The sequence below is a fragment of the Chiloscyllium punctatum genome, chromosome 46, assembly GCF_047496795.1.
Source record: "Chiloscyllium punctatum isolate Juve2018m chromosome 46, sChiPun1.3, whole genome shotgun sequence".
Lineage (NCBI taxonomy): Eukaryota > Metazoa > Chordata > Chondrichthyes > Orectolobiformes > Hemiscylliidae > Chiloscyllium > Chiloscyllium punctatum.
In genome coordinates this window covers 49,635,845-49,662,394 of record NC_092784.1, presented here as the reverse complement: position 1 = coordinate 49,662,394, position 26,550 = coordinate 49,635,845, and the positions used below count along the sequence as shown (strand labels likewise).

The following is a 26,550-nucleotide window of genomic DNA, read 5'->3' as shown; positions in this document are numbered from 1 at the left end:
AACAAAAGAAAGTATGTGTTAAGGGGGAAAACAGCAAAAGGTAACATCAGTAATTGTCATACAGCCCAGCTTTCAAGGACAGATGTTAGAACACCAAACTCAGCCAAGTGTAACAACTTCTTGATACTTTCATTACATTAAATTGCTCAGAACAATGTAATGTAGGCTAATACCTGCTCCCAGGTCCTATGTTCCTAAAAGAGGGGCAGTGTGTCACATCTTGGAGAAAAATAAAAATCAACAGTTTTGATCAGTAACGGACAAAAGTTGGTATGCCTGGTTTCTTGGATAGGACAGAGTAAGGGTTAACACAAATTCTTCCCACACATCTGAAGAATTTCCCCTGCTGAGGATAGTGCTTAAAAAAAAAGTCAATTTAGGAAATACTGGCAGATTTAACTTTTTCTACATTCCGTGTAAGGTTTGAATGTTTCAAAAAGGGAGTTAAGGAAATGGGGATAAAGTGAGGACAGGGTACTGGGTTGGATGGTCAGCCATGGCGATGGTACAGCAGATCTGAAGGTTGAATCGTCTATCCCTGCTCCCACTTTCCATGTTTCTACGTAAGGTACCACAAACCACCTACAGTTTTTACTGGAAATCAAATGACTTTGGAGACACTGCAAGGCAAAGCTCAAGGAGATTTTAAAAATAAGCATGATACTGCTTTAATTACAAAGAAAACCTTTCTTTGAGAGAATTAGAGACCCCATGGCCTAGCAACTCTCTCTAGCTTCAGAATAAGTGCCAGCAGTCAGTGAGTAAAGAAGCTACCTCAGTAGCTGCAGCCTTGCAACTGAAATCCTGTTTTTTTAAAAAACGACCCCAGGAATTTGATAGCTTATAAATGTCAGTATTTCTGGCTAACTGGTAAAACCTGAAGTAGCGTACTGTGACCAATTAGAGTCATAGTGATGCACTGCATGGAAACAGACCCTTCGGTCCAACCCTTCCATGCTGACCAGATATCCCAACCCAATCTCGTCCCACCTGCCAGCAACCGGCCCATATCCCTCCAAACCCTTCCTATTCATATACCCATCCAAATGCCTCTTAAATGTTGCAATTGTACCAGCCTCCACCACATCCTCTGGTAGCTCATACACGAATTCAAACAGCAAAGGCAGTAACTGTGCAGGTTCTCTCCATCTGTCTCCTGCACCGTCCTCAGCATGTGTTAACAACTCAAATGCAAGTTACTTGGATTAGGAGCTGGATATTAAACAATCTACAGCAGTCAGTCATTCAGCTTCAGTGACAGGAAATTGAAGGAGATATGAGAAGACACATTTTATCCTTTGTATCCAGACCTTTGGTCCACAGGTGTGGACTGTCTAAAGAAAAATCTATCACTCTTTTGAGTGTGCCTATGTGATTAAGGGGACGCAGTTATAATCCTGGACCATAGCTTAGGTGCCAACCAGAGTTTGCCATTTGTCCATGAAGACACTGTGCTTATAGAGAACACGAAAAATAGGTGGAGTAGGCCATTCAGCCCCTTCAACCATGCTATAAAGATCATGGCTTATCTGTCCAAGGCCACAACTGCTCAAATTTTTTTTAAAAAAATCTACCTACCTCCAATGATCTAGCTGTCACAATTTTCTGGGGTAGAGAATTCCACACATTCACTATCCTCCTAGAAGACATTTCTTCCTATCTCAGTTTTTGCGCCTTATTCTATGCCTTCTAGTTAGAAATTTCTCCAGGAATGGAAGCATCTTCTGTCAAGTCCCTTTGGAATCTTATATGTTTTAAGATGATCAATTCTCATTCTTCTAAATTCCAAAGAAGAAAGCCTGCTCAGCCATTCCTGAGAAGTCAACCCCTTCATCCTAGTAATCAAGATCAGCCGAGTGAACCTCTTTTGGATTGCCTCCAATGCCAGTATATCCGTTCTTCAACAGAGTGACCAAAACCGCACAGAGTACTCCAGATGCGGCCTCAGCAACAAAACACGACTTCCCTATTTATAGTCCATGCCCCTCGGGCCAAACTTCCACTTGCCTTCTTCATTACTTGCTGCACCTGCTAACTTTGTGTTTCATGCACAAAAATACCCAGAATCCTCTGCACTGCACATTTGTGGAGTCTCTTGCCACCTAAGTGGCCTGTCTTTTTATTTTCCCAACCAAAGTACATCACCTCCCACTTTCCTTTATTAAACTCCATCCACCAAGGTTTTTTTGGACACAAGGGCAACCAAACCAGCTATGCCCATCTCTAGTTACCTTTCAACGAAGTGGCTTGCTGGGCCATTTCATTTGCAGTTGAGAGTCAACCACATTGCTGTGGGTCTGGAGTCAAACCACATGAGATTTCCTTCCCTGAAGTACATTAGTGAGCCAAACGGGTATTTCCAACAATCAACAATGGTTTCATGGTCATCAGTAGATACTGATTTACAGATTTTAAAAAAATGATGAATTCAAATCCCACCATCTACCATGGCAGGATTCAAACTAGGAGTTCCCACATCCTTACCAGAGTTTCTAGATTAATAAGATAGCATTAATACCACTAAGACCATCACCTCCCCAATTTTTGCCCAATTACCCAACCTGTTATATCTACTTGCAGATTCCTCAGGTTCTCGTCTCAACATACTCTCCCACTTGTGTTTGAATTATCACCAAATTTGGATATAGTACACTTCCCCAAGTCATTTATATGGACAGTTAAAATATTGAGGCCCTAAGGTTGATCCTTGTCGCATTCCACTACTTATGTCATTCCAATTGGAAATTTACAGAGAGAGGAAAAAAAAGTAATCCAACTCAAGTCTTTTGTATATTAGCCAATTATCAATCCATGCTAATAAATTACCCGTAATACTGGGATCATATGCAATGATGTGGTGCCTTATTGAGTCTCTTCTGAAAATCCAAACAAACAGATTAAAACTGCAAGTTTTCCTTAATCAACTTTACCTTTTGTATCCTCAAGGAACTGTAGCAAGGTTTTTGTGAAATAGAAATCATGTTGACTTTGATTGCATAAGCTTCTCCAAATGCACTATTTCTTCCTACTAAAATATTATTTTGGAATTCACTTTTTTTAAAAAAAGGAAGCCTGGTATACATTCCCTATCGTTTTTATAGTAGCACAAAAGAGAAACAAATGGCCACTTTGGTAAAAGGGGAAAGACTGGAAAAGAAGTGTGGCTTGATTACCATCATATTCCTCCTGTCATTGTTGTAACACCCTTTTCACATCAAATACAACTGGTGATTCAATAGCAGAGTACTTGAACCAGTACTGGTAGGGGATGTTCTGCCTCACAAATACACTGCTATTGAACATAGGTGCCTGTGGCTAGTTTCGATATGCTAATGCAGGCTATGAATGGCAATCATACCTTCAATGCCTCAGGATAAGGGACTCAGCCCAGTCAAACTCATGTGGCTGCTCGTGATGACTCAGCATTTGCAATGCTTAGAATGCTGAAATACTGGGTAGACATAACCTCCCTAGTACTCAAACAGAACCAAATGAGCTATTGAATCCAGTTGGGAGTATTTCACATTTGCAAGAATCCAGGACAACATTAACTAAATATTTATATCGACAAAAGAAACATCCAACACAAATGCAACAAAGTATTACAGATCTATTCAAAGGTTTAGATTTACGCTACTACAAGATCTTCCTACTAAAAACCTAAAAGGTGACTGAAGTTCACTTATCATAGATTTTTGCAAAATACCTTTGTCTATCCCAATCTAATTTGGGCTAGTAATTCACATACAAGGTAAAGTGAAGTAGGCATTGCTGATAAATATTCCACACCATATAGACTTCAAATTCTTTTGGACCCAACTTTAATAGTTAAGCAGCTGTAAAATCAGTGCTATTACTTTAGAGATATGAAGAGAACTAGTGCTAACTGTTCAATATGTCAACCTCACCAAAAACAGAAACAAACTGCGATAATGCAGCTTTTTTAACAAGATTATGTTGTGCCCCTCCCCCCCGAGGGGATGTAAACGCAGAGGCTCTGGGGTATCTGGTTTGGATGGATTTTAGGCCAATTTGATTACAGCTAACAGATACTGCCTCAGGCAAAAAAGCTTTTAAAATTTAAAAAAAACATTTATACAATGAAAGGGAAGTACTCCCAGCTCGGCTTTTCTCTGGTTTGGTTTTTAGCAGTCTGGCGGTTCAGAGCTACTGGTCAGTTGTTAGTTGGGAATCCAAAGACAACAGCCACATGGAAGGTGTTCCACGCTGAATCTCTGTTATCTCTCTGCTGCAAGATCCTGCATTTGATTTTACCAAGTGGTATTTATGGGAGTTATTGTATGAATTTGGAATAACATCATTAGAAGTTGAGATAGCCTATTGGGTTTTGTGATTGGTTAAATTATTCTTTTCTCTTTTGTTTGTGTTTCATTAGGCACTTTGCACATAAATTCTGTTTTAGTCATAGCGTCAGAGATATACAGCATGGAAACAGATCTTTCAGTCCCAACTCATCCATGCCAACAAGATATACCAACCCATTGTCCCACCTGCCAGCACCTGGCCCATATCCCTCCAAACCCTTCCTATTCATATACCCATCCAGATGCCTTTTAAATGTTGTGATTGTACCAGCCTCCACCACTTTCTCTGGCAGCACATTCCATACACATACCACTCTCGGTGTGAAAAAGCTGACCCGTTAGGTCTCTTTCATATCTTTCCCCTCTCACCCTAAACCTATGCCCTCGAGGTCTGGACTCCCCCACACCAGGGAAAAGACTTTGTCTATTTATCCTATCCATGCCCCTCATGATTTTGTAAACTTCTGTACGATCAGTACAGAAATTTAGCATTCATCAGCAGAAATATTAGACAGGTGAGAAGGAGACTGAGCTTGGTGTTGGCGTTACAACACTTCAACAGTTATGTTACCAGTAATGTATCTGAGGCAATCACATTCAGTGATCATAACCCATTGAAGTTTGTGGAGAAATTTAAAGACAAGAATTCCAGACTGTTTAGATACATCTTGCTGTTACAGCCATTCAATTTTAAAATTGTGTACGCGGCAGGATGAGAAAATGTGACTGCCCACATATTGTCGAGACTTGGATGAGAAATTGAGGCATTCGATGGCAGGAGTAAAACAGACTAATAGACTTTAGAGTGCTGTTTATAGTCCATGTAATGTATATAGGTGTTGTAGTGTACTAAGAATGTAAGATGGAGAAGTTTTAAAATGAAGCCATCTTTGGATATTGATGGTTCTCTTTTCAAAAAAAAAGAGAGTGGGGGGGTGGGGGTGGTGGTGGAGGTGTGACAATGCCGCTCCTTTAACAAGGTTATGTTGTCCTCATTTTTGTCCCCAGAATGGTTGCAAGCGCAGAGGTGCTGGGGTTTGGATGGATGGGTTTTCGGACCAATCTGAATATACCTAAGAGATAATACCTCAGGCACAAAGCTTTTAAAGTTTAAAAAACACTTGTACAATGAAAGGAGAGTGGTCAGTTCTCCCAGCTCAGTTTTTCTCTGGTTTGGTCTGGTTTCTTTAGTAGTCTGGCTGCTCAGAGCTGCTGGTTAGTTGTTAGCTGGGAATCTAAAAGAAACAGCTACATGCAAGATGTCCCACGCCGAATCTCTCTGCCATCTCTCTCCTGTAAGATCCTGTTTGATTTTACCTTTTTTGCCAAGGAGCGTTTATGGAAATTGTTGCAGGAATTTAGAACAGCATCACGCTGGGATAGCCTGTTGGGTTTTCGGTTTGGTTAAATTATTCTGCATTCTGTTCTCTTTTTCGTTTGTGTTGCATTCAGTACTCTAAATAAATTTTGTTTTGTTTAAAACAGAGGGGTTTTGACCAGCTGCATCACTCCTAGAATATCCATTTTACACCTGCTCAAAACAGCTAGGAAAGTTAGAGTCTGGGCTACCATGTTTTGAGGGGATTTAGTCTGGTCCATAACACAAACAAATATGGGAACTACTTCAGCTCCAGTCTTTGGGTATGGATGCTCATAGTCAACTGTCAGCTTCTTCAGCTGGAGGTTTCACAATGTGGCCCCCTCCACATGTCTCTCCTTTCTCCATCACAGCTCCTCATTATATCCACCTTCAAGGATGACCAGAATTGTGCTATGGATTAGTGGAAGTGCATTTGGATCCATGAGTCTACTTAAGGGGTCTCAATATCTTTAGAGGAGAACAAGAAAAAAAAGTCTCAGACACAATGACTGGAGAAGGAACTTCGAGGGGGAGAAAAGGGTTAAATGATTTAAGCATTTATGGAATTGCCATTAGCTGTTACATGGTAAGAACTGTCGTAAACAAAATGACATAAATGATCAATTAATCTGTTTTTATTTGGTGAAATATTGGATAAATCTGCATTTGGTGAAATATTGGATAAATTTAATTTAAAAAGAATGCAGTGTAGTAAGGAATGATGAGTTTAACAACTCATCTGATGGACCACTGAGACAGCATCACTCCTTCGGTACTGCATGCAAGTGGAGAAAAGATCAAGCACACCCCTTTTTAAAATAAAAAATGTGTACAACAAATGCCTTAGGAATACAAGAAAACAACAGAGTTTATCATGAGTCCAAGCAAATTTTGAAAGAAATACAGATGTTAAAAATGCTTACTGCTCTGAGTTTTGGACAAATCAAGAATTAATGAACACAAACAAAGCACAGTTCAGAGAAGAATTCCAAACATTAACAGCTCTGTAGTTACACCTTACGATTTCAATTGGCTCTACACCACCAAAATGTTAGATTGGGAACAGTTGACTAACCTCAGCGTGCTGAGCCATGGTGCTTGCTTCCACTGCAAACACCTTTCGTGCTCCTGCCTGCACAGCAAAAAATGATAAAATTCCAGAGCCACATCCCACATCTAGTACAACCTGTAAGAAATCAGAGTTTAATAAGATTATCCAACAATCTCAGATCCCCAATGAAAAAGAAACAGCAATAGCATTTTCAAGACAAAGCAGTATTTCTTTCTCATAATTTAGCTTGCAGTTCCACCTAGCTAGCTTTATGAAAGGGAAATCACATCAAATTTATCTGAATTCCTTGAGGTGGGATCAAGCAGGTAGATAAAGGGGGAAGCAGAGGAAATAATAGATTTGCATTTTCAGAACACATTTATTCATGTATCATGTTATGCTATTTAAGTTACGAGCCCATGATGATGGATGTACTCTTTGCTGTTTCGGAGAAGTGATCTCATTGAAACAAACACAATCCTGAAGGGACTAGACAGCGTAGATACTGAAAAGGTTGCTCCCCTGGACTGGGAACCTAGAATATTGAGGCACATCCAGAGAAAGTAGTCAACCATTTAGGACGAAGATAGAGAAAGTTCTTAATTGAATATTTGGAATGATATGCCTTAGACGGTTATAGATATTTCATCATTGAATATATTCAAGGCTTTGGTTGATTTATTTGACATCTCAGGGAATTAAGGGATGTGGGGAATGGGCAGGAAAACTGGACCCCAGGAGGAAGATCAGCTGTGATAGCACCAGACCATGGAGCAGGCTAGAGGGGCTGTACTTCAACAAACCACATGGCAATTTGCAATGTGCCAGAACTCACCTCCGATTAGGCTCAAGAGTTGCAATGTCAATATCAAAAGTAGAATGAAGAAACAACAGACTCATGGTAAAATAGCATAAAGGAAGAGTTGCATATTTTAGCTCAAACTTGTTCTAGTTACCTTGTCTTTAAAGTCTGCATGGTTTTGGAGTATTGCCCTTTGGTAAGTGCCTGTCCGTATATAGTCTTGCATCATATTCTGTTGTTGTGATAAGTATCCATAGAACTGCAAATAGAACAAGAACTTAAAAAAAAGACAGTCTGAAATAAAGACAGCTTTTTTTAAAAAAAGAAAATCCTAAACAACAGTTAATAGAAGTTAGTTGCTTTGCTGAAACATTTCAGGCAAAGTGCTTCTGCTAAGAAGCATGTTCCATTACATTCTGCAGTATGGGAAGGTCAAACAAGTATGAGGACATTGGTTAGGCCACTATTGGAATATTGCATGCAACTCTGGCCTCCTTCCTATTAGAAAGATGTTGGGAAACTTGAAAGGGTTCAGAAAAAGTTTACAAGTATACTGCCAGGGTTGGAGGATTTGAGCTATAGGGAGAGGCTGAACAGGCTGGGGCTGTTTTCCCTGGAGCTTCAGAGGTGGAGAGATGACCTTATAGAGGTTTACAAAATCATGAGGGGCATGGATAGGGTAAATAGGCAAAGTCTTTTCCCTGGGGTCAGGAAGTTCAGAACTAGAGGGCATAGGTTTAGGGTGAGAGGGGAAAGATATAAAAGAGACCCAAGGGGCAACTTTTTCACGCAGAGGGTGGTATGTGTATGAAATGAGCTGCCAGAGGAAGTGGTGAAGGCTGGTACAAATGCAACATTTAAGAGGCATTTGGATGGGTATATGAATAGGAAGGGTTTGGAAGGATATGGACCAGGTGCTGGCAGGTGGGACTAGATTGGGTTGGGATATCTGGTCGGCATAAACGGGTTAGACCAAAGGGTCTGTTTCCATGCCGAACATCTCTGACTTGAAAAGTGTGGTGCTGGAAAACCGCAGCAAGCCAGGCAGCACCCGAGGAGCAGGAGAATCGACGTTTTGTGCATAAGCCCTTCTTAAGGAATGAGGCTGGTGTGCCAAGCAGGCTGAAATAAAAAGGTGGGGGAGGGGGGCACTGGGAATAGGATAGTTAGAAGGAGGTGAGGGTGAGGGTGATAGGCCAGAGAGGGGGTGGGGGTGGGCGTGGAGGGGTCAGGAAGAAAATTGCAGGTCAAGAGAGTGGTGCTGAATCCAGGGGCTTGGGACTGAGATAAGGTGGGGGGAGGGGAAATGAGGAAGCTGGAGAAATCTACATTCATCCCTTGTGGTTGGAGGGTTCCTAGGCGGAAGATGAGGCGCTCTTCCTCCAGGCATCGTGTGGCCAGGGTCTGGCGATGTACATCTCTATAACTCTGAGTATGATGATCATTTCTGGTGTTTAATAGCAGCTACCTAGTCTTCAAGTAAAAAACAACAAAATGCAAAATACTAGATGGCACACCCCAGTCACAGTCAGCATCTTCAAGAAAGGTAAGGATACTGGGGTATGAAGAAGAGGAATAAAAAAAAAGAAACAAAATATTTGTAACTAGAAGAGATGGAAACAAACATGTTGCCCATGTAAATCACAAAATTAAAGGACAACTGAAAGTCTACGAAACAGTACCTGGAAATACTGCACAGCAGAAGACTCCTCTGTTCGATCACTGAAGACAGACCGTTCAATGTTGTGACCTCTGCAGTTTTTCAGAATATTGAAAAAGGAGTAGAACTCTATAGAGACAGTACAAATGGAACTGAGCAAAGCCAGACCATTTAAATAACATTTATAACAGATACTCAGCTAATGCATATGCTGTCATTTTAGTTGAATATTTGGATGGTGGTGGGAAAAGAAAAAGAGACATTTCAGGAAAAGTTTTGGCATCAGAATGAAAAAAAAACTTAAAGCTAGCACCAACTAGTCTCTCAATTCCACTGGACCATTCTGGACCGAAAACAGGCTACATCTAATCTGCTGTGGCTAATAGCTACGGGATTGGAGCAATGTAGGAGCAACCTGACTTTTATCTTCTGCGAAACTCAGAACAGAACCTCAAAGTCAGGGAGGAGAATCAGGGAGCAAACTAGATGGATTAGTCTCCGATATAGCCGCGATGAAGCAACCTCCCTAATATATACACCGCCTGCCATGGTCTGTTTGCTAAGGGAGCTTCCTACTCATCTTGCAGTCTGCTGGATTTAAACCCTGTAGTTTGACATTTAAACAAAAAAGACAGGGTAAGCATGTTATTGAGCGGTGTTCAAGACTATCAAAACCAGCATTATGATGAAACTCAACACTTACTAGAAGAACAGCATTTCATCTCAGACTTTGAGCTGTTTACAACCTTCTGGATCCAACTCAGTTCAACAATTTTGACTACAGATTCTGTACCTATTTTGGTCAGCGTTTCTTTACTGACAGTTGCTTCTTGTTTCTAGTTTCTCTTATGTCCTTGACAATGCATTAAGCCAGCATCTACATTGCTATTCACACCTCCTTTAGACATCTCGTCTTTTACTTGCCCCATTACCACTTCCTTTGACTTTGAACCACGAAACTGTCATTTAATCTAATCTACCCTCATCTCTCACCTTACCTTTTGTTTCTCTTCTCACCTTCACCATTTACTTTCTAAAGTCTTCTAGACACTTTGATCTTTTACTTATGAGAAGCTTCCTATGCATCCTGCCCCACTAGCTACCTTTTGAAGGAGCAACGCTCCAAAAACTTTCAAATAAGCCTGTTGCACTATAACCTGGTCTCTTGTGATTTTTAAACTTAGTTCTGAAGAAAAGTAATTGCCTGGAAACACAATTCAGTCTCTCTTTAGGGAATCTAATCTAATCCTTCTACAGTATACTTTCAGCACATAGTATTGCTGTTTCAAGTTTCCACCACTTAAGTAGTATTTGGCTTTCACACTGTACCAAGACGACAGCACTTATTGCACATTTGCCCTGAGGCATTAAGAGCTCACAGACAAGTTGACCAGTATGATGGGGTTTGGATATTTTGGAATCAACTTGTTCAGATGTTATTTCATGCCTGTGACGCAGGTGGTACTTGATCACAGCCTTCGTCCTCAAAAGGAAAGGAAATGACTACTGCCTTCTCATGAAGGTGTTTAAACTTGGATCACTGATCAGGATTCTGCGTTACACCTCCTGGTGGCAACAGTGTCCCACGTTGACAGCCGAACTCCAACAAATTTGGTTCCACTCATGAAGAATGACAAGCTTGCTTTAAAAAAAAACCACCTGAAATTGCTTCTCTCAAATTTAACAAATTAACTAGTCAAATTACAACCTCCTGTGACACCATGAGAAAAGACTAAACTTGCATTGTTACCAAACCTGCATGTTAGAAATATTATTAACCCAAAGTATGAAGGATGCTGGAAATTTAAATTTAAAAAGTTTGAAATATTCAATGGGTCGTTTCTCGTTGGAACATTCATGGTAATTCTCTCTCAAGTATGACCTGCCTGGAGTATGTCCAGCATTTCCTACAGTGTGTCGTTTCTATGCTCAACTTCAGCTGCACGCGAGGGATAGCCCTTACCATTCTGTGATGGAAATTGTAGGAGGACACTGCTACATCCCAATGTGACAATGAAAGACTGTTTGCCGACACGACTGCATTCCGTTTCCCGACTCACTGCACACTTAAATACACAGACCGTCTCATCTGCAGAGATTAAAAAGTTTGTAAAAGATTTAAAAAAAAAGACTATACAGTGCATCTACATTCATCTCAACCTAAGGCAGAAGTGCCCACAAGCAGAAAAATACTGCAACAAGATTCTGTACTATTTAAAAGCAGCAGTTTTCACACTTTAATGAATGGACCTTTATTTTGGGAACATAATACATTCCAGTTCTTCATCCATGCTACTTGAGCTTTGAAAGACTAATGTTCCATCAAGTATAGGAGAGAAAGTTTGACGAGCATTAATTTATTTGATGGCCTGCACTTGTCAAGGTTTCACAACACACCAGAGAAGAAATTAGAGGGACACATAGAAGATTAAAAACATTCTTTGATAAACTTCCCTCCCTAGTCTCAGGAGCCAATAGAGAGAGATAATAGTTCAGATGTTGCAGCTTTCTTCTAATGCTCTCAAACATACCCCAATCACAATGTGAACCGAAAACTGCATTATGGTGAAGACGCAGAGTCCCCAGTTTTTTTTTAAAACACACTTTACGAATTACATCCAAAGGATAGGCTGAGGGGGTAGAATCACTAGCAGAGGACAACACTCAACTCCTACATCCTAAATGATCCGCCCACTCCTCTTGCAAATGATAGCAAACCCCAAATTATGCAAAGGTAAATTGAACTCAAATATGTTCTCCATGATCAATTCCTCCATACGGTCTTTGACCCAAGTTACAAATCTCTCCAGGGTGGATTAGTTCCACCTGTACCTAATGTCACAAAAATAGGGGACAGTATAACTCTCTCTCATATTTTCTACGACACAACAGAAAAACTTATCCTTTCATTACAGTACTGGCCTCTGATCAAAAGTTACAGGACACGAGAGGGGAGACTGTCATTCTGTATGTCTCACTTGTTAAGTTTCCCAACCCAGTTTCAAAGCAGCAACAGCCATTACCTCAAATACTATTTTATGTTAACTAGTGACTGCGCAATCAATTAAAAAGAGAATACTTGCAAGGCAAAGTAAAGGGAACATCTACATAACATGCTAGACAAATGATTTGGAGTGCTGTTCATAAAATAAATTAATTCACTGTAGATTTTAACATAGCTTTAAAAAGGAGCATAATTAATTTCCAGATTCCTTCACATTTGAAGAAAGCCCTGAGCCTAATTATGGGAAAACTATAACATTTCCCAACTGAGAATTTGGAACAGGGATGACATCTAAGCCAAATTTCACAAGTGAGACTGGTCCACGTTACAATCAAGATTTTGATTTTTGGAACGGGCAGGAGGCATTCTACAGAATTAATATTATTTCAAACTGGAGATTCCTAAACAGAATTAATCCACAATTCCAGAAATATTTTCATTTAATGCTCTCCATTAGCCAAGAAAATAAATGCGCTTTTAATTATCCTGAACTGATTACAGCTGACTAATTGAGCTGGATACACCAGAGTGGTTGGGGGAAAAATAAGATCAACATACATTACACAAGAACGAATGCAACATCAATGCATTGTATAGCAGTGCTTCCCAAACCCTTTTCCCATTGTAACCCAATTGCAAAGCTTAAAAATTGCTATCCTGCTCATTAAAATGCGAGAAACCATGGAGATGGAAACAGTGGGGTGGCAGGTAGGGGGTAGGGTGAAGAGTTTAATCTTAAGGGATTTTTAAACCTACTTCCCTTTTTCAACACAAGCAATAGGTCTCAAAGAGCAATCTTTTTTTAAAAAAAATGCTACGACACAGCTGTTAACACTTGGTTGAAGCCACATGGCAGCCTCAAGGCCCATAACTCCAAACAAAGTTTTGGGGAAGTCCTGTCCTACAGTAAACATTATTGTGGCCACATTTAAACTTTGTTCAGCTCGTTAGAACACGTAGAAGCGTGGCACAAGATCAGTCAGTGTTTCACAAACTTAAACTGAAATCAGTGATGAAAAGCCTCCCACCCCATCTTCTGCATTGATCTCACTTGTTCTGTAAAGTAATGCAGATCCTTAGAAACAACTTATCATGTCAATCAAACAAAGTCCCATTAACAGGTTTCAATACAAGTTGCTAGTCTAATGCTGAATCTAAGATGTACAACTCGAGGCATGCAGTCACAGATGTTTGCAGCAAAGATGACCGCCATTTTGCCCATTGCATATACACTTGTCAACAAAGGATCTGACTACATGAATCCATTTTTCCAACTTTTACCCCTTAGCCCTGGAGGTTATGGCAACACAAGTAAACATGGAAATACTGCTTCAATGTGACTAGAGTTTCAGACTCAACCAAACTTTCAGAGTGTTCCAGTCTCCACCACCCTCTAGGTGAAAAAAAACTCTTCTTGCCTTGGCTAGAGACTTTTCAACTTATGAAAAAAGAAGTGTCTCAACATCCACTTCATCAATGCCTCTCAAACTTCTCTCTCTTTCTAGATGGTCCCCTTGTAGCTTTCATTGCTTTAAGGAAAACAACGCAAGCTGATCAATTTCCTCATAGCAACATACCCAAACAGCACCCTGGTAAATCTCCTCTCAAACTCCTCTAATAAAACTACATCCTTCCCATAAATGGATTTCCAGAATAACACACAGTTCACTAGTTGTGGTATCGTAGAGTCATAGAGATGCACAGCACATCAACAGACCCTCTGGTCCAACTCGTTCATGTTGACCAGATATCCCAACCCAATCTAGTCCCACCTGCCAGCACCTGGCCCATATCCCTCCAGGCCCATCCTATTCATATAGCCATCCAGATGCCTTTTAAATGTTGCAATTGTACCAGTCTCCACCACATCCTCTGGTAGCTCATTCCACACATGCATCACCCTCTGCATGAAAAAGTTGCCCCTTAGATCTCTTTTATATCTTTCCCCTCTCACCCTAAACCTATGCTCTCTAATTCTGGACTCCCCCACCCCAGGGAAAAGACCCTGTCTACTTATCCTATCCATGCCCCTCATGATTTTATAAACCTCTAGAAGGTCACCCCTCAGCCTCCGACAATCCAGGGAAAACAGCCCCAGCCTAGTCAGCCTCTCCTTATAGCTCAAAACCTCCAACACTGGCAACATCCTGGTAAATCTTTTCTGAACCCTTTCAAGTTTCACATCTTTCCGATAGGAAGGAGACCAGAATTGCATGCAATATTCCAACAGTGGCCTAACCAATGTCCTGTACAGCCGCAACATGACCTCCCAACTCCTGTACTCCATACTCTGACCAGTAAAGGAAAGCATACCAAATGCCACCTTCACTATCCTATCTACCTGTGACTCCACTTTCAAGGAGCTATGAACCTGCACTCCAAGGTCGCTTTGCTCAGCAACAGTCCTAAGGACCTTACCATTAAGTGTAGAAGTCCTGCTAAGATTTGCTTTCCCAAAATGCAACACCTCACATTTATCGAAATTAAACTCCATCTGCCACTTCTCAGCCCATCACTAGAATTTTAACGCAGTTCTTACTCAATAGACTTGATGAATTCACAAATATGCATAATACTTCAAGTTCTTGGAAAAATCATTCCACATTTTGGATTTAAAAGTCAACAACCCTGTTAATCCCACCCCACCCCCAATAAACAATAGTTCAAGCCACTTAACAGTCAATGAAGCACTCAAAATAATGTTTATTTTAAATATAGAATCCCTACAGTGTTGAAACATTTTTATTGTAATGTAGGAAAAGTCACAGCCAATTTGCACACACCACAGAAAAGTGGAGGAATTAAAGTTTCATTATTAAGTGTGGAATTAAAAACACTACTCTCAGTAAGGGTGATCCCTGAAACTATTGGATTGTTCCAAAACCCAGCTGGCTCTCTTATGCCCTTCAGGGGAAGGAATCTGACATCCTTACCTAGGCTGGTCGACACAAGACAGGAGACCTATGTACAGTAACTGTTGTTGATGGGCTGAGATATTGGCCTTTGACATTGCTGCAACTGTACCTGCTGCAGAGTCCTGGACTCAAATATGCTCACCTATTTCAATGAACTTCCCTCTGATGCAAAAGTCGGGGGTGGGGATGTTCACCGACAATTGCATGATATTTTAGGATAATTCACAACTCTTCAGATATTGAAGCAGTCAGCGTCAATATTCAGCAGTACCTGGATGACATTTAGGTTTCAATTGATTGTAATGTTTGCAAAGATCAAGGCAGTGACCATGTCCAACAGAAGATCTTTCAATCATATCCCTTTCACATTCAAAGACGTCACCAAAGCAGAAGACCCATCATCAACACATAGGGAGTTATTACTGATCATGAACCGAAGATATGTCTTATAAATAATGTGACTGCAAGAGCAGGTCAGAGACTGCGATACAGTCATCCTCTCTTGACTCCTTAAAGCCTGTCCAGCCAGTACTCTGCTATTTTGGAGTATAGCTTCAGCAAGACTCAAAAAGCTCAAAACTATACAGGACAATGCAGCCCACTTAACTGGCACACCAACAATCTGCATCACATGGACTGCAGTGTGCAAATTCAAGATGACACTTCACCACCATCTTTTGAAGGTATTTTGGGGTGTGCAACAATGTTAGCAATACCCTTACCCTGTAAAATAATGAAAAGAATTAGGTAATCTTTTCTCTAACTAATTCCAATTCTTTCCCCTTTCCTCTTTAAAAAACAAAGTTCCATGGGATGTTTAACATGTAATTGGGAATGTAGACCTTGTCTTGACTCAACACTTCATCTGAAATGGAACTCGGTCAGAGCAGTATTCTCCCAGCTCTATGCTGGGGTGCTAGCCTAGATGTTTGCGCTCAGAGAGCAAGGGTATTTCATACAGAGCTAGGATCGCCATTTTATATCACAATTGAGACACTTGTCTAAACTTTTGAGCCTCAGTTCTTCAAAAAGCCTTGCTTTGTGAATGATGCATGTCGCTACTCAGTATATTCAAAATGTTCCATTACGCTAATTTTGTGCAAGTGAAGAACTTCAGGATCTGAGCAACAGTAAGGAGATGCCCACATACTAAATAGGCGTGGAAGGCTCATGCGTTGTTCACAGCTTCCACTAAAACCACAAGGTGAGTTTTGTTTTAAAGCCATCTGCTTCATAGAGAAATACAACATTTCCAGGTTTAGAATCAATCATTTGGTGATTGCAAAAGTTTATTCTCTGGCAATCCCCAAGTGCTTACTCATGTCAAGACTGAAGTCTGTCCCCTTTAACACCCTTCCACTGCGCTGCACACAATTTTAGAAAAAGTTCACACGAGTACCTGCTGACTGCCAACAACCCCTAAACGGAGTTGAAATACATTTCAGCTACAATCTGATGGGAGAGGCTGAATAAATCCTCCTATTGCTTGTGGCATGTCGGCTCAGTGGTTAGAACTGCTGCCTTATAGTGCCTGGGGCCTGGGTTTCGATTCTACCCTCCAGCGACTGTCTGTGGAGTTTGCACATTCTCCCAGTGTCTGTATGGGTTTCCTCCGGGTGCTCTAGCTTTCTCCCACAGTCCAAAGATATGCAGGTTAGGTGGACTGGCCATGGGAAAGGAGGGCTAATAGAGATAGGGTAGGGGATCTGGGTGGGATCCCTACAGGAGTTAGTGTGGACTTGAAGGACCAAAAGGCCTCCTTCCACACTATAGGGATTCTATGAATAGACCAGTTTGCAATCACAATAGTAACCATACCCTCCGCTAAATGTTTGAATACCAATGAGGCAATTAGCTTTGAGTTCTTGTTCTTTTAACCTCTTGAAATATGCCCTTATTAAATGCTCAAAAAGCTCTTCAGCAGTCTGATTTGTCATTCACCCCCACTTTATTGTAAGAAACTAAGATTTCAGATGGGCCAGCATCAGCTACTGCAAACTTAACGAAAAGGAGGACAACAGTAGAATAAAAAAAAGGAGACAGTTGCATAGTGGTAATGTCTCTAGTGATCCAGAGACCCAAGCTAATAGAGTCAGGTGAACGGCATGGAAACAGACCCTTTGGTCCAACCCGTTCATGCTGACCAGATATCCTAACCCAATCTAGTCCCATTGGCCAGCACTTGGCCCATATCTCTCTAAACCCTTCCTATTCATATACCCATCTAGATGCCTTTTAAATGTTGTAGTTGTACCACATCCTCTGGCAGTTCATTCCATACACGCATCACCCTCTGCGTGAGAAAGTTGTTCCTTAGGTTTCTTTTAAATCTTTCCCCTCTCACCCTAAACCTATGCCCTCTAATTCTGGATTCCCCCACCCCAGGGAAAAGACCTGTCTATTTATCCTATGCATGCCCCTCATCATTTTATGAACCTCTATAAGGTCACCACTTAGCCTCTAACATTCCAGGGGAAAACAGCCCCAGCCGAACCAACCTCTCCCTATAGTTCAAACCCTCCAACCACGGCAACAGCCTTGTAAATCTTTTCTGAACCCTTTCAAGTTTAACAACATCCTTCCGATAGAAGGGTGACCAGAATTGCACACAATATTCCAAAAGTGGCCTAACCAATGTCCTGTACAGCCATAACATGATCGCCCAACTTCTGTACCCAATGCTCTGACCAATAAAGGAAAGCAGACCAAACACTTTCTTCACTATCCTACCTACCTGCGACTCCACTTTCAAGAAACTATGAACCTGCCCTCCAAGGTCTCTTTGTTCAGCAACTCTCCCCAGGACCTTACCATTAAGTGTCTAAGTCCTGCTCTGATTGCCTTTCCAAAATGCAACACCTCACATTTATCTAAATTAAACTCCATCTGCCACTCCTCAGCCCAATGGCCCATTTGATCAAGATCCCTCTGTACACTGAGGTAACCTTCTTCACTGTCCACTACACCTCCCATTTTGGTGTCATCTGCAAACTTACTAACTATACCTGCTCTGTTCACATCCAAATCATATGCTCTGTGGACATCAGAACTAATCCCATTTTGCAAAGTGATGGAATTTATATGTAATCAATAAAATCTCTCTCAGTAGTGGCCTGAACTGATCATTTTTGATAAGGGACAGCATTACAGCTGTGCTGAGGGAGGATATTCCTGGAAATACATCCAGGGAGGTTATTTCGGTGGAACTGAGAAAGAAGAAAGGGATGATCACGTTATTGGGATTGTATTACAGACTTCCCCCAAAAGTCAGAGGGAAATTGAGAAATAAACTTGTCAGGAGATCTCAGCTATCTGTAAGAATAATAAGGTAGTTATGGTAGGGGATTTTAACTTTCCAAACATCGAGTGGGACTGCCATAGTGTTAAAGGTTTAGATGGAGAGGAATTTCTTAAGTGTGTACAAGACAATTTTCTGATTCAGTATGTGGATGTACCTACTAGAGAAGGTGCAAAACTTGACCTACTGTTGGGAAATAAGGCAAAATCGTAAAATCTTGGATTCACTAATGTCCTTCAGGGAAGGAAATCTGCCATCCTTACTTGGTCCACCCTACATGCGAGTCCAAATCCAAAGGAAATTAAAGTGAACTTAATGGCCCTCAAATAGCTGAGCAAGCCACTCACACTTCAGGGGCATTTAGGAAATTGACAGTAAATAGTGGCTACGCCAATGACATCCCATGAAGGAACAAATTCTATAAAAGTAAGCTAAAAGTCTGAAATCACAAAACAAAATTAATTATTTTTAAAATCTGAATACTGGAAAACTTGCAGTTCAAAGCACTGGATATTAGCAATTGCCTAACAGCATTATCAATTACCATACTGATCATCTACTAAAGGCTGCACATCAAGCTTTTCTACATTATCTGCTTCTTGCGAACATAAAACAAAACCCATCTCCACTGCACTGAAGTTAAATCAGGGTGCACTGCAGACTGGAATTACTCATACTAACCCCTGCTGCTAGTGATTTCCATCCTTTTCTCCACATTAGCTTCTAGCCATCAGCAAGATTTATGCGACTTAATTAAATGACATAAGTGCTGACTCAGATCATACAGATTCCTGCACCATGCAATGAGCTAGCTGGTTCAGCATATAGATTGATCAAAGAGCAACTGCACACAGAAAATATCCAACAATCTGTTGTACTGCTCGGTTCAAGTCTTGAAAGACACATCCAGATGCACAGTATAAAACACTAGGAAATCATAACTGCATCACTGCCACGCCATACTGGCTGGGAGTGTATTTCTGCACTGCATAAATGTTCTGATTAAAACACAGGCGATTTGCCTCCTGCCAATACATTTAAAGGAACTATTGTGTCTGCGATCGGAGTTTCTGCCTGTATCACTAACCCTCACACTCTCCTTTCAGCATTTTCTTTGCAGCTCACTGCTCAGCGGGCATTAAATGCAAATTCAGGTTAAGCAGCCTGCCAGTGCAATTCTGTACTTCTCATTGGATAAAGACCAACAGATGTGGAAGGAAACTACATTTGCTGAAGAACAATAAAGGAAAATAATGGAGTAGATATAGCTGCCGCATGGTAGAGACCCCAACTAACTTCAGAGGTGTGTGTGTGTGTGTGTGTGTGTGTGTGTGTGTGTGTGTGTGTGTGTGTGTGTGTAAAAAGAAAAGAGCCATTCATTACATTTGAGGCACTAGAAAAGCCTCTCGAACATTTTTACACCTCACTACTTATTAATTCAAATAGAGCAGGAATCTTCACTGTTTCTTTTAAAATGGTCACTATCAATTCTCCACTTTGGCTTCAAGTCACTCTTGTGACTGGTTCTGAAGAGAGGTTCCCAGTACACATGATTTTTCAAAAGTAATAAAATGCTGCATCTTAATGAGAAGATTGTAAAATTGCAGAACTTCCCTCCCACAGTCACCATTGTGCAGTTTGAGAAACGCCAGCCTTTGAATAGAGGGGTCGCAATCACTGTGACATAATTAATGATCTCCGAAATCTGGGATCAGGAACCAAGCCTCAAGTGAACAGATGTGTGCCTGGAAAGCAGCTTTACACAAAAACAGCATATGCATATCAAAATGAGGAGAGAAAGTATTTTATCCTTGAGTTGGAGTGAACATACAATTTGTTTTGAGATTTAAAATGTTGGAGCAGTGAAACAGAAATTACTTACACTCTCCCTTCACTTAACAGCATCTGACATTAACAGGACAGTCAAGAAAGATGTTTCTCAGCAAGCGCCTGAGGGACTTTCTAGGCAGCATACAACAAGCAACAATAAAATGAAACTTTAGCAGAAAACAGAATGTCATAGCAGACTGGACATGAAGGTTTTTTTGGACATCAAAGCAAGCAAATAACAGTAATCACCAGTTACCATCACAGCCAATGCTTCGTATTGTCACAAGAATTGTACAACACGCTATCCAAACTAACTTTTAGTCCTCGCTTCTTATTCAAGTGCTGCTCAACTGAAGTTGAGTGGAGAACAAAGTGTTCACTGACTCTCAGCAGAAACCATTCAAATGCCTATGCGCAGAGTGCATCGAGACAAAGCTTCTTTTAAAGACGATTTGCATTTCCACCAAGGTTGCAGATGCGGAACATATTGGCAATTTCTCAGAATCTCACAGGATGCAGGACACACACTTCTGCACCCTCACTTGTGATGGCTCACATGATAGTGCTGGCTAAACTGTTCATTTCATCCACATTATGTTTCAACCACTACAGGAATTTCTTTTTTTTGGAAAAACACACCAGACAGAGCATAAACATACCTCAATCCTGACCCAGTTTGTGAAAGCAGCCTGCAATATTGCGATAAACAACTTGCATATGGAACTTTCAACCTTTTCACAGTGTCAATTCTAACAGCTTGGATCTTTGACTCCATTCATTCTGAAGGCTGGAATAAGCAGGAAAGCACTCTCAGGTTATGAACTCAGTTTCTCACCCCATTTGTAAACTTTCACTATGCCTGCTTATTCCTATTTCCATAAATACTGCCTGCCTCTACTCTTCCCTCAGCTCATCTTTCATGCTGCACGTCTTGGTTCTCTTTGGATCCAACTACTTCCATGCACTTCTAGTCAACTTTAGATGATCTACGGCTGGTGTCCGGACTTGCACCAAAGCCCCTTGCTTCTATGTTAATCGTCATACACTGGCTCCCAACTAAACAATGCCCTCTTTTTCCAATCATTCCAGGGCCATTCCCCACCTTATGTCTATGAACATTATCAACCCTGCTGACACGTGGTTGACTCTGTTCTTGTGAGCATCCCCTTTTTAAGGAATCACATAATTAATGACACCATCTTCAGCAAATCAAGACCACAATTTCAAGAGGGAATTTCAATCTATTTCTGCCCCTTAAAGATTCTCCCTGGACTCTAGCCTACTAATGCAGACTTTGGTCATTCTCCCCAATACCCCAATGAAGTAGTGTCAAATTCTGATCATCACATCTGTGAAGTGCCTTGGCAGCTTATTGTTGTTACTTCAAGTTTCTTGAGAGAAAATTGGATTAACAGGAACAGAGTTACTAGGTATATGAAAAAGAAACATGCATTTATATAGCACATTCATAACCATAGAAGACCACAAAATGTTTGCTTGACATGCAGCCACAGTGATAATGCAAGAAAACTGAAGTCAACTTTCATACAGCAAGCTCAAACAGGCAAGATAGTAACATGATAAACTGTTTTGTATTAGTATGAAGAGAGAGAGCATACTTACAATGTCAGCACAATAACAAGCAGCTGATAATTACCCATGCCCTGGGGCTTTTAAGAAAAGAAAATAACCAGGTTCCAAATCACCAAATAAACACGGGTTTATTTTCTCAGTGTATGCAGATTTACCCAATCTCACTGTGGGAGCCAACAATGCTGCATTAGTGTAGTAAGTTTGCACTCCTTTGCCTGCATGACTGTAGGCATTGGGGGGGAAGACAGGATAGGCCTTGGTTGTGACAACCCTGCAGTAAGAAAGGAGAAAGCAAGGACTGCAGATGCTGGCGATCAGAGTCGAGAGTGTGGTATTGGAAAAGCATGGCAAGTCAGGCAGCAACCGAGGAGCAAGAAAAGAGGGGTTTTGGGCATAAGCCCTTCACCTGGAATGGGACAGGGCTTATGCCCGAAACAGTGATTCTCCTGCTCCTTGGATGCTGTCTGACATTGTGCTTTTCCAGCCCCACACTCTCAAACCTGCAATAAGAAAATCTGTTGACAAACACCATCACAAGACCAACAATTAATAGCTATCTGTAAAATAATCGGGAATGTCTGTAACCAGCGTCCAGGAAATGATAGGAGAGAAAATAGCCTAAGTACACAGCTAGAGCTACATACACAGAAGCTACCAGGGAGTGAGAACAAGTTGTTTTGTTGTCTTATAAAAGTATTTACAGAATAGAAATATCAAAACAGGTTTGTGCCATTGTTAAAGTCAAAAACATTTCCTATTCTCAATCAACATTGCTCCTTCGCTGTTTTTATTTAATTTTCTCTTAAATATCACCACTCAAACAAAAAGCTAGTGAACTTGGGGTAATAAGTATTGATGTCTTGAAAAATGTTCATATTACAGAGGTGGTACTGGACACCTTAAAATGCATAAGGATGGATAATTCCCTGGGACCTGATCAGATGTTAGCCAGAATTTTGTGGGAAGTTAGGAAAGAGTTTACTGTGCCCCTTGCTGAGACATTTGTATCATCGATAGCCACAGGTAAGGGGCTGGAAGATGGGTGGTTGGCTAATGTAGTGCCATTATTTAAGAAATGGGCATTGAACATACATATGGATAAAAATGGAAGAGTGTAAGTTAGATGGGCATCAGATTATTTTCACAGCTCAGTGCAACACCGAGGGCCAAAGGGCCTGTACTGCGCTGTAACGTTCTATCAATGCTGTAAGGAAAAGCTCAGGAACTACAGATTGGTGAATGTTACATCAATGGTAGGTTGTTGGAGGATTCTGAGATTTCCATGCACTTGGAAACAAGAACTGATTAGGGCAGTCAACATGGCTTTGTGCACGGGAAATTGTGTCTAACTTGATTGACGTTTTTGAAGAGGTGACAAAGAAGATTGATGAAAACAGAGTGATAAGACATTGTCTATATGAATGCCAGCAAAGTTTTCACATGGTACCTTGATTAGTAAGGCTAGATCACGTGATCTGGACAAAATAGGCTTGAAGATAGGACAGGGCGGTGATGGAGGGCAGTTTTTCAGACTGAAGGTCTGTGACCAGCAGCGTGCCACAAAGATCACGACTGGGCCCACTGCTTTTTGTCATTTATATGAAATGATTTGGACGTGAATACAGGAGATATGGTTAGTAAGTTTGCAGATGACACCAAAGTTGGAGGTGTAGTGGACAGCGTAGAAGGTCAGGGTACACTGGGATCTTGATCAGATGGGCCAATGGGCTGAGGATTGGCAGATGGAGTTTTATTTCGAGACTGGTGAGGTGTTGCATTTTGGTAAGGCAAACCAGGCAGGACTCATACAGGGCCCTAGGGAGTGTTGCCAAACAAAGAGACCTAGTGGAGTCAGGACGGTAAAGATGCTTGCCTTCATTGGTCAGAACACTGAGTATAGGAGGATGTCATGCTGCTGGCTTTATAAGGCATTGTTGAGGCCACTTTTGGAATACTGCACACAATTCAGGTCGCTCTTCTATAACAAGGATGTTGTTTAGAGTACAGAAAAGATTTACAAAGACTTTGGCAGGATGGAGGGTTTGAGCTTTCAGGACAGGCTGAATATGTCAGAGCTGTTTTCCCTGCAGCATCCAAGGCTGAGGGGGTGACCTTAGAGGTTTATAAAATCAGGAGGGGCATGGATAGGGTGAATAGACAAAGTGGTTTTCAGGGTGGGGGTGGAAGACCTCCACAGCAGGAGGGCATAGGCTTACAGCAAGAGGGGCAAGATTTAAAAGGGACTGGAGAGGTATATTTTTCAAGCAGAGGGTGGTGTATGCCTGGAAAGAGCCACCAGTAGAAGTGTTGGAGGCTGGTACACTTACAACATTTAAAAGGTATTTGGATGGATACATAAATAGGAAAGCTTTAGAGGGATATGGGCCAAATGCTGGCAAATGGCTCTAGGACAGATTGGGATGCCTGGTCATCATGGATGATTTGGACCAAAGTGTCTGTTTCCATGTTGTATCAATCACTATGGCTCTATAATCTTCACTAATCACCTTAACTTCGCACAGTGGTAAAAAAAACTTCTCACAGTCTCAGTTAAAAAAAGTCCTCCCAGAATTCATGACTGATTTTTAAAAATCCGTTCTCAGGAAGAGTAACTGGCAAGTCCAGACCTACCATTGATCCCTAATTGACTGGAGGTGGTGACGGAGGAAAGCTGCGTTCTTGAAGCACTGCGATCCTTGTGGTATAAAGAAAACCAACAGTGCTCTTAGGAAGCGAATTCCAGGATTTGTCCATGACACCAAGGGAACTGCAATACAGTTCCAAGTCAGGATGGTGAGCCACTTAGACGGGAAACTGCAAGTGGTGGCCCTCCTATGCACCTGCTGCTCCTGCCCTTTTAGATGGTAGAGTTTGAAGGTTTAGAACGTGTTTTTGATGGAGATTTGGTGCGTTATGCAGTGCATCTTGTTGATGGCTCATACTGCTGCACGCAGCAGGCAGTGGAAAATATTCTATCACACTCCTGGCTTGTTCCTTGTAAACTGTGAACAGATTTCAGGGAGTCTGGAGTGAATTCCTCACCACAGAATACCTTGCATCTAACTTGCTCTTGTAGCCATGATATTTGCAGATGGCTGGTCCAGTTCAGTTTTTGGTATCCCCAAAGTGTTGATAGTGGGGGGATTTAGTATTTGTAATGCCACTGAATATCAAAGGAGGGGAAGCTGGGTTCTCTCTTCCTTGAGATGGTCATTGTCGGACATTTGCTTGATTTGAATGTTACATGCTATCTTTCACCGCAAACCTGAAAATTATCCAGGTCTTGCTGCATATATAGACAGACTGCTTCAGTAAGCAAGAGTTGCGAATGGTGCTGAACATTGCGCAATCATCAGCAAACATACCCATTTCTGACCTTATAATAGAGGGAAGAGCATCGATGAAGCAACCAAAGATGGTTAGGGCCAGGACACTAGCCTGAGGAGCAACAGCAGAGATATCCTGGAACAGAAATGATTAATCTCCAGAAACTACAACCATCTTTCTTTGTGCCAGGCATGATTCCAACCAGCAGAGATTTAACCCCTCCTCAATTCCCATAGACACCAGTTTTAGTATGGCATCAAGAAGCCATAGAAAGTCAAATGCTGCCTTGATGTCAAGGACAGTCACTCTTACCTAACCACTGAAATTCAGTTTCTTTCAATGTTTTTGGACCAAAGCCACAACGAGGTTAGGAGAGGAGTGGCACTGACAAAACACAAACTCAGCAGATTATTATTGAGGAAGTGCCACTCAATAGCACCATCTACAACCTCTCCCTTTGATGATTCAGAATAGACTTATATGGCATTAATTGGATTTGTCTTCTTTCCATGGACAGGACACATCTGGGTAATTTTCCACTGTCAGGTAGATGACAGTGTTGTAGCTGTTTCCAGGGTGCAGCTAATTCTGGTGGACAAGTCTACAGCACTATTGTCAAAATACCATTGGGAGACATCATGTCTTTGAACATTTTGATATCATGTAGGATGACTCAAAAGTGGTATCTGAAATGGCTGGAGATCTCAGGAGAAAGCAGAGATGGAAGGTTTACCATCACTTACTTCTGGCATTTATAGCCCTTGGGGTTCTTCACATCTACCCGATCAAACCTGTCTAAAACCCTATAAAACACACACACTCTAGCAAGTCCCTCTCACTGCCTCCATAGAGCTCAAGCCTGTTCAATCTTCGAAGCCCAGCACAGTCAGGTAAAAAAACAAGTGGAAAACCATGATTCAGTTTATACAAACTAACCACCATCATTGGGAAGGAAGGGTGACTACAACACTGCAGTCAGTCAGTCTGAGACACAGAGACAGACAGAATGCAAGAACTCTCACATACAGGCCTGCCCACCTACGCAAGGTCATAAGAGGCCTGATCCAACCACTTACAAATTACTGAATGGTCATTTTATAAACCAGACTATAATGTTGGTGCTGTCTAGACACACTCTACATGTCACCCAACTAAGCAATGACATTAAGACAATCTGTCGAATCCCCCTCAACCTCGGAGCGAGAGAGCACAGGTCACAGTCACCACAGTGACATGCTCCAGCATTGTTCCCTTTTGGTAGCATCGCAGTGAGCTCAAAAGCCCTTCCAGAATTTGAGAGCACAATTGGCATAGACACTGCTCTACCACAAAGATGCTAAACCATTAAATGTGGCTGTTCTGAAAGGTCTTCCATTTCCTCAGTT

The 26,550-nt window shown here is 41.4% G+C and overlaps 1 protein-coding gene across 3 annotated transcripts in view; it reads right to left on the bottom strand.

Moving 5' to 3' along the window:
- carm1 (coactivator-associated arginine methyltransferase 1) overlaps nucleotides 1–26,550 on the bottom strand; it is an 81,790-nt gene that overhangs the window by 47,397 nt on the left and 7,843 nt on the right. For all 3 annotated transcript variants that reach the window (XM_072564177.1, XM_072564178.1, XM_072564179.1), the window contains exons 2-5: nucleotides 11,162–11,287; nucleotides 9,221–9,327; nucleotides 7,693–7,797; nucleotides 6,761–6,871 (exon numbers count right to left, since the gene is read on the bottom strand). In XM_072564177.1, the coding sequence (XP_072420278.1) occupies nucleotides 6,761–6,871; nucleotides 7,693–7,797; nucleotides 9,221–9,327; nucleotides 11,162–11,287 (449 nt within the window). The remainder of the gene's footprint in view (nucleotides 1–6,760; nucleotides 6,872–7,692; nucleotides 7,798–9,220; nucleotides 9,328–11,161; nucleotides 11,288–26,550) is intronic.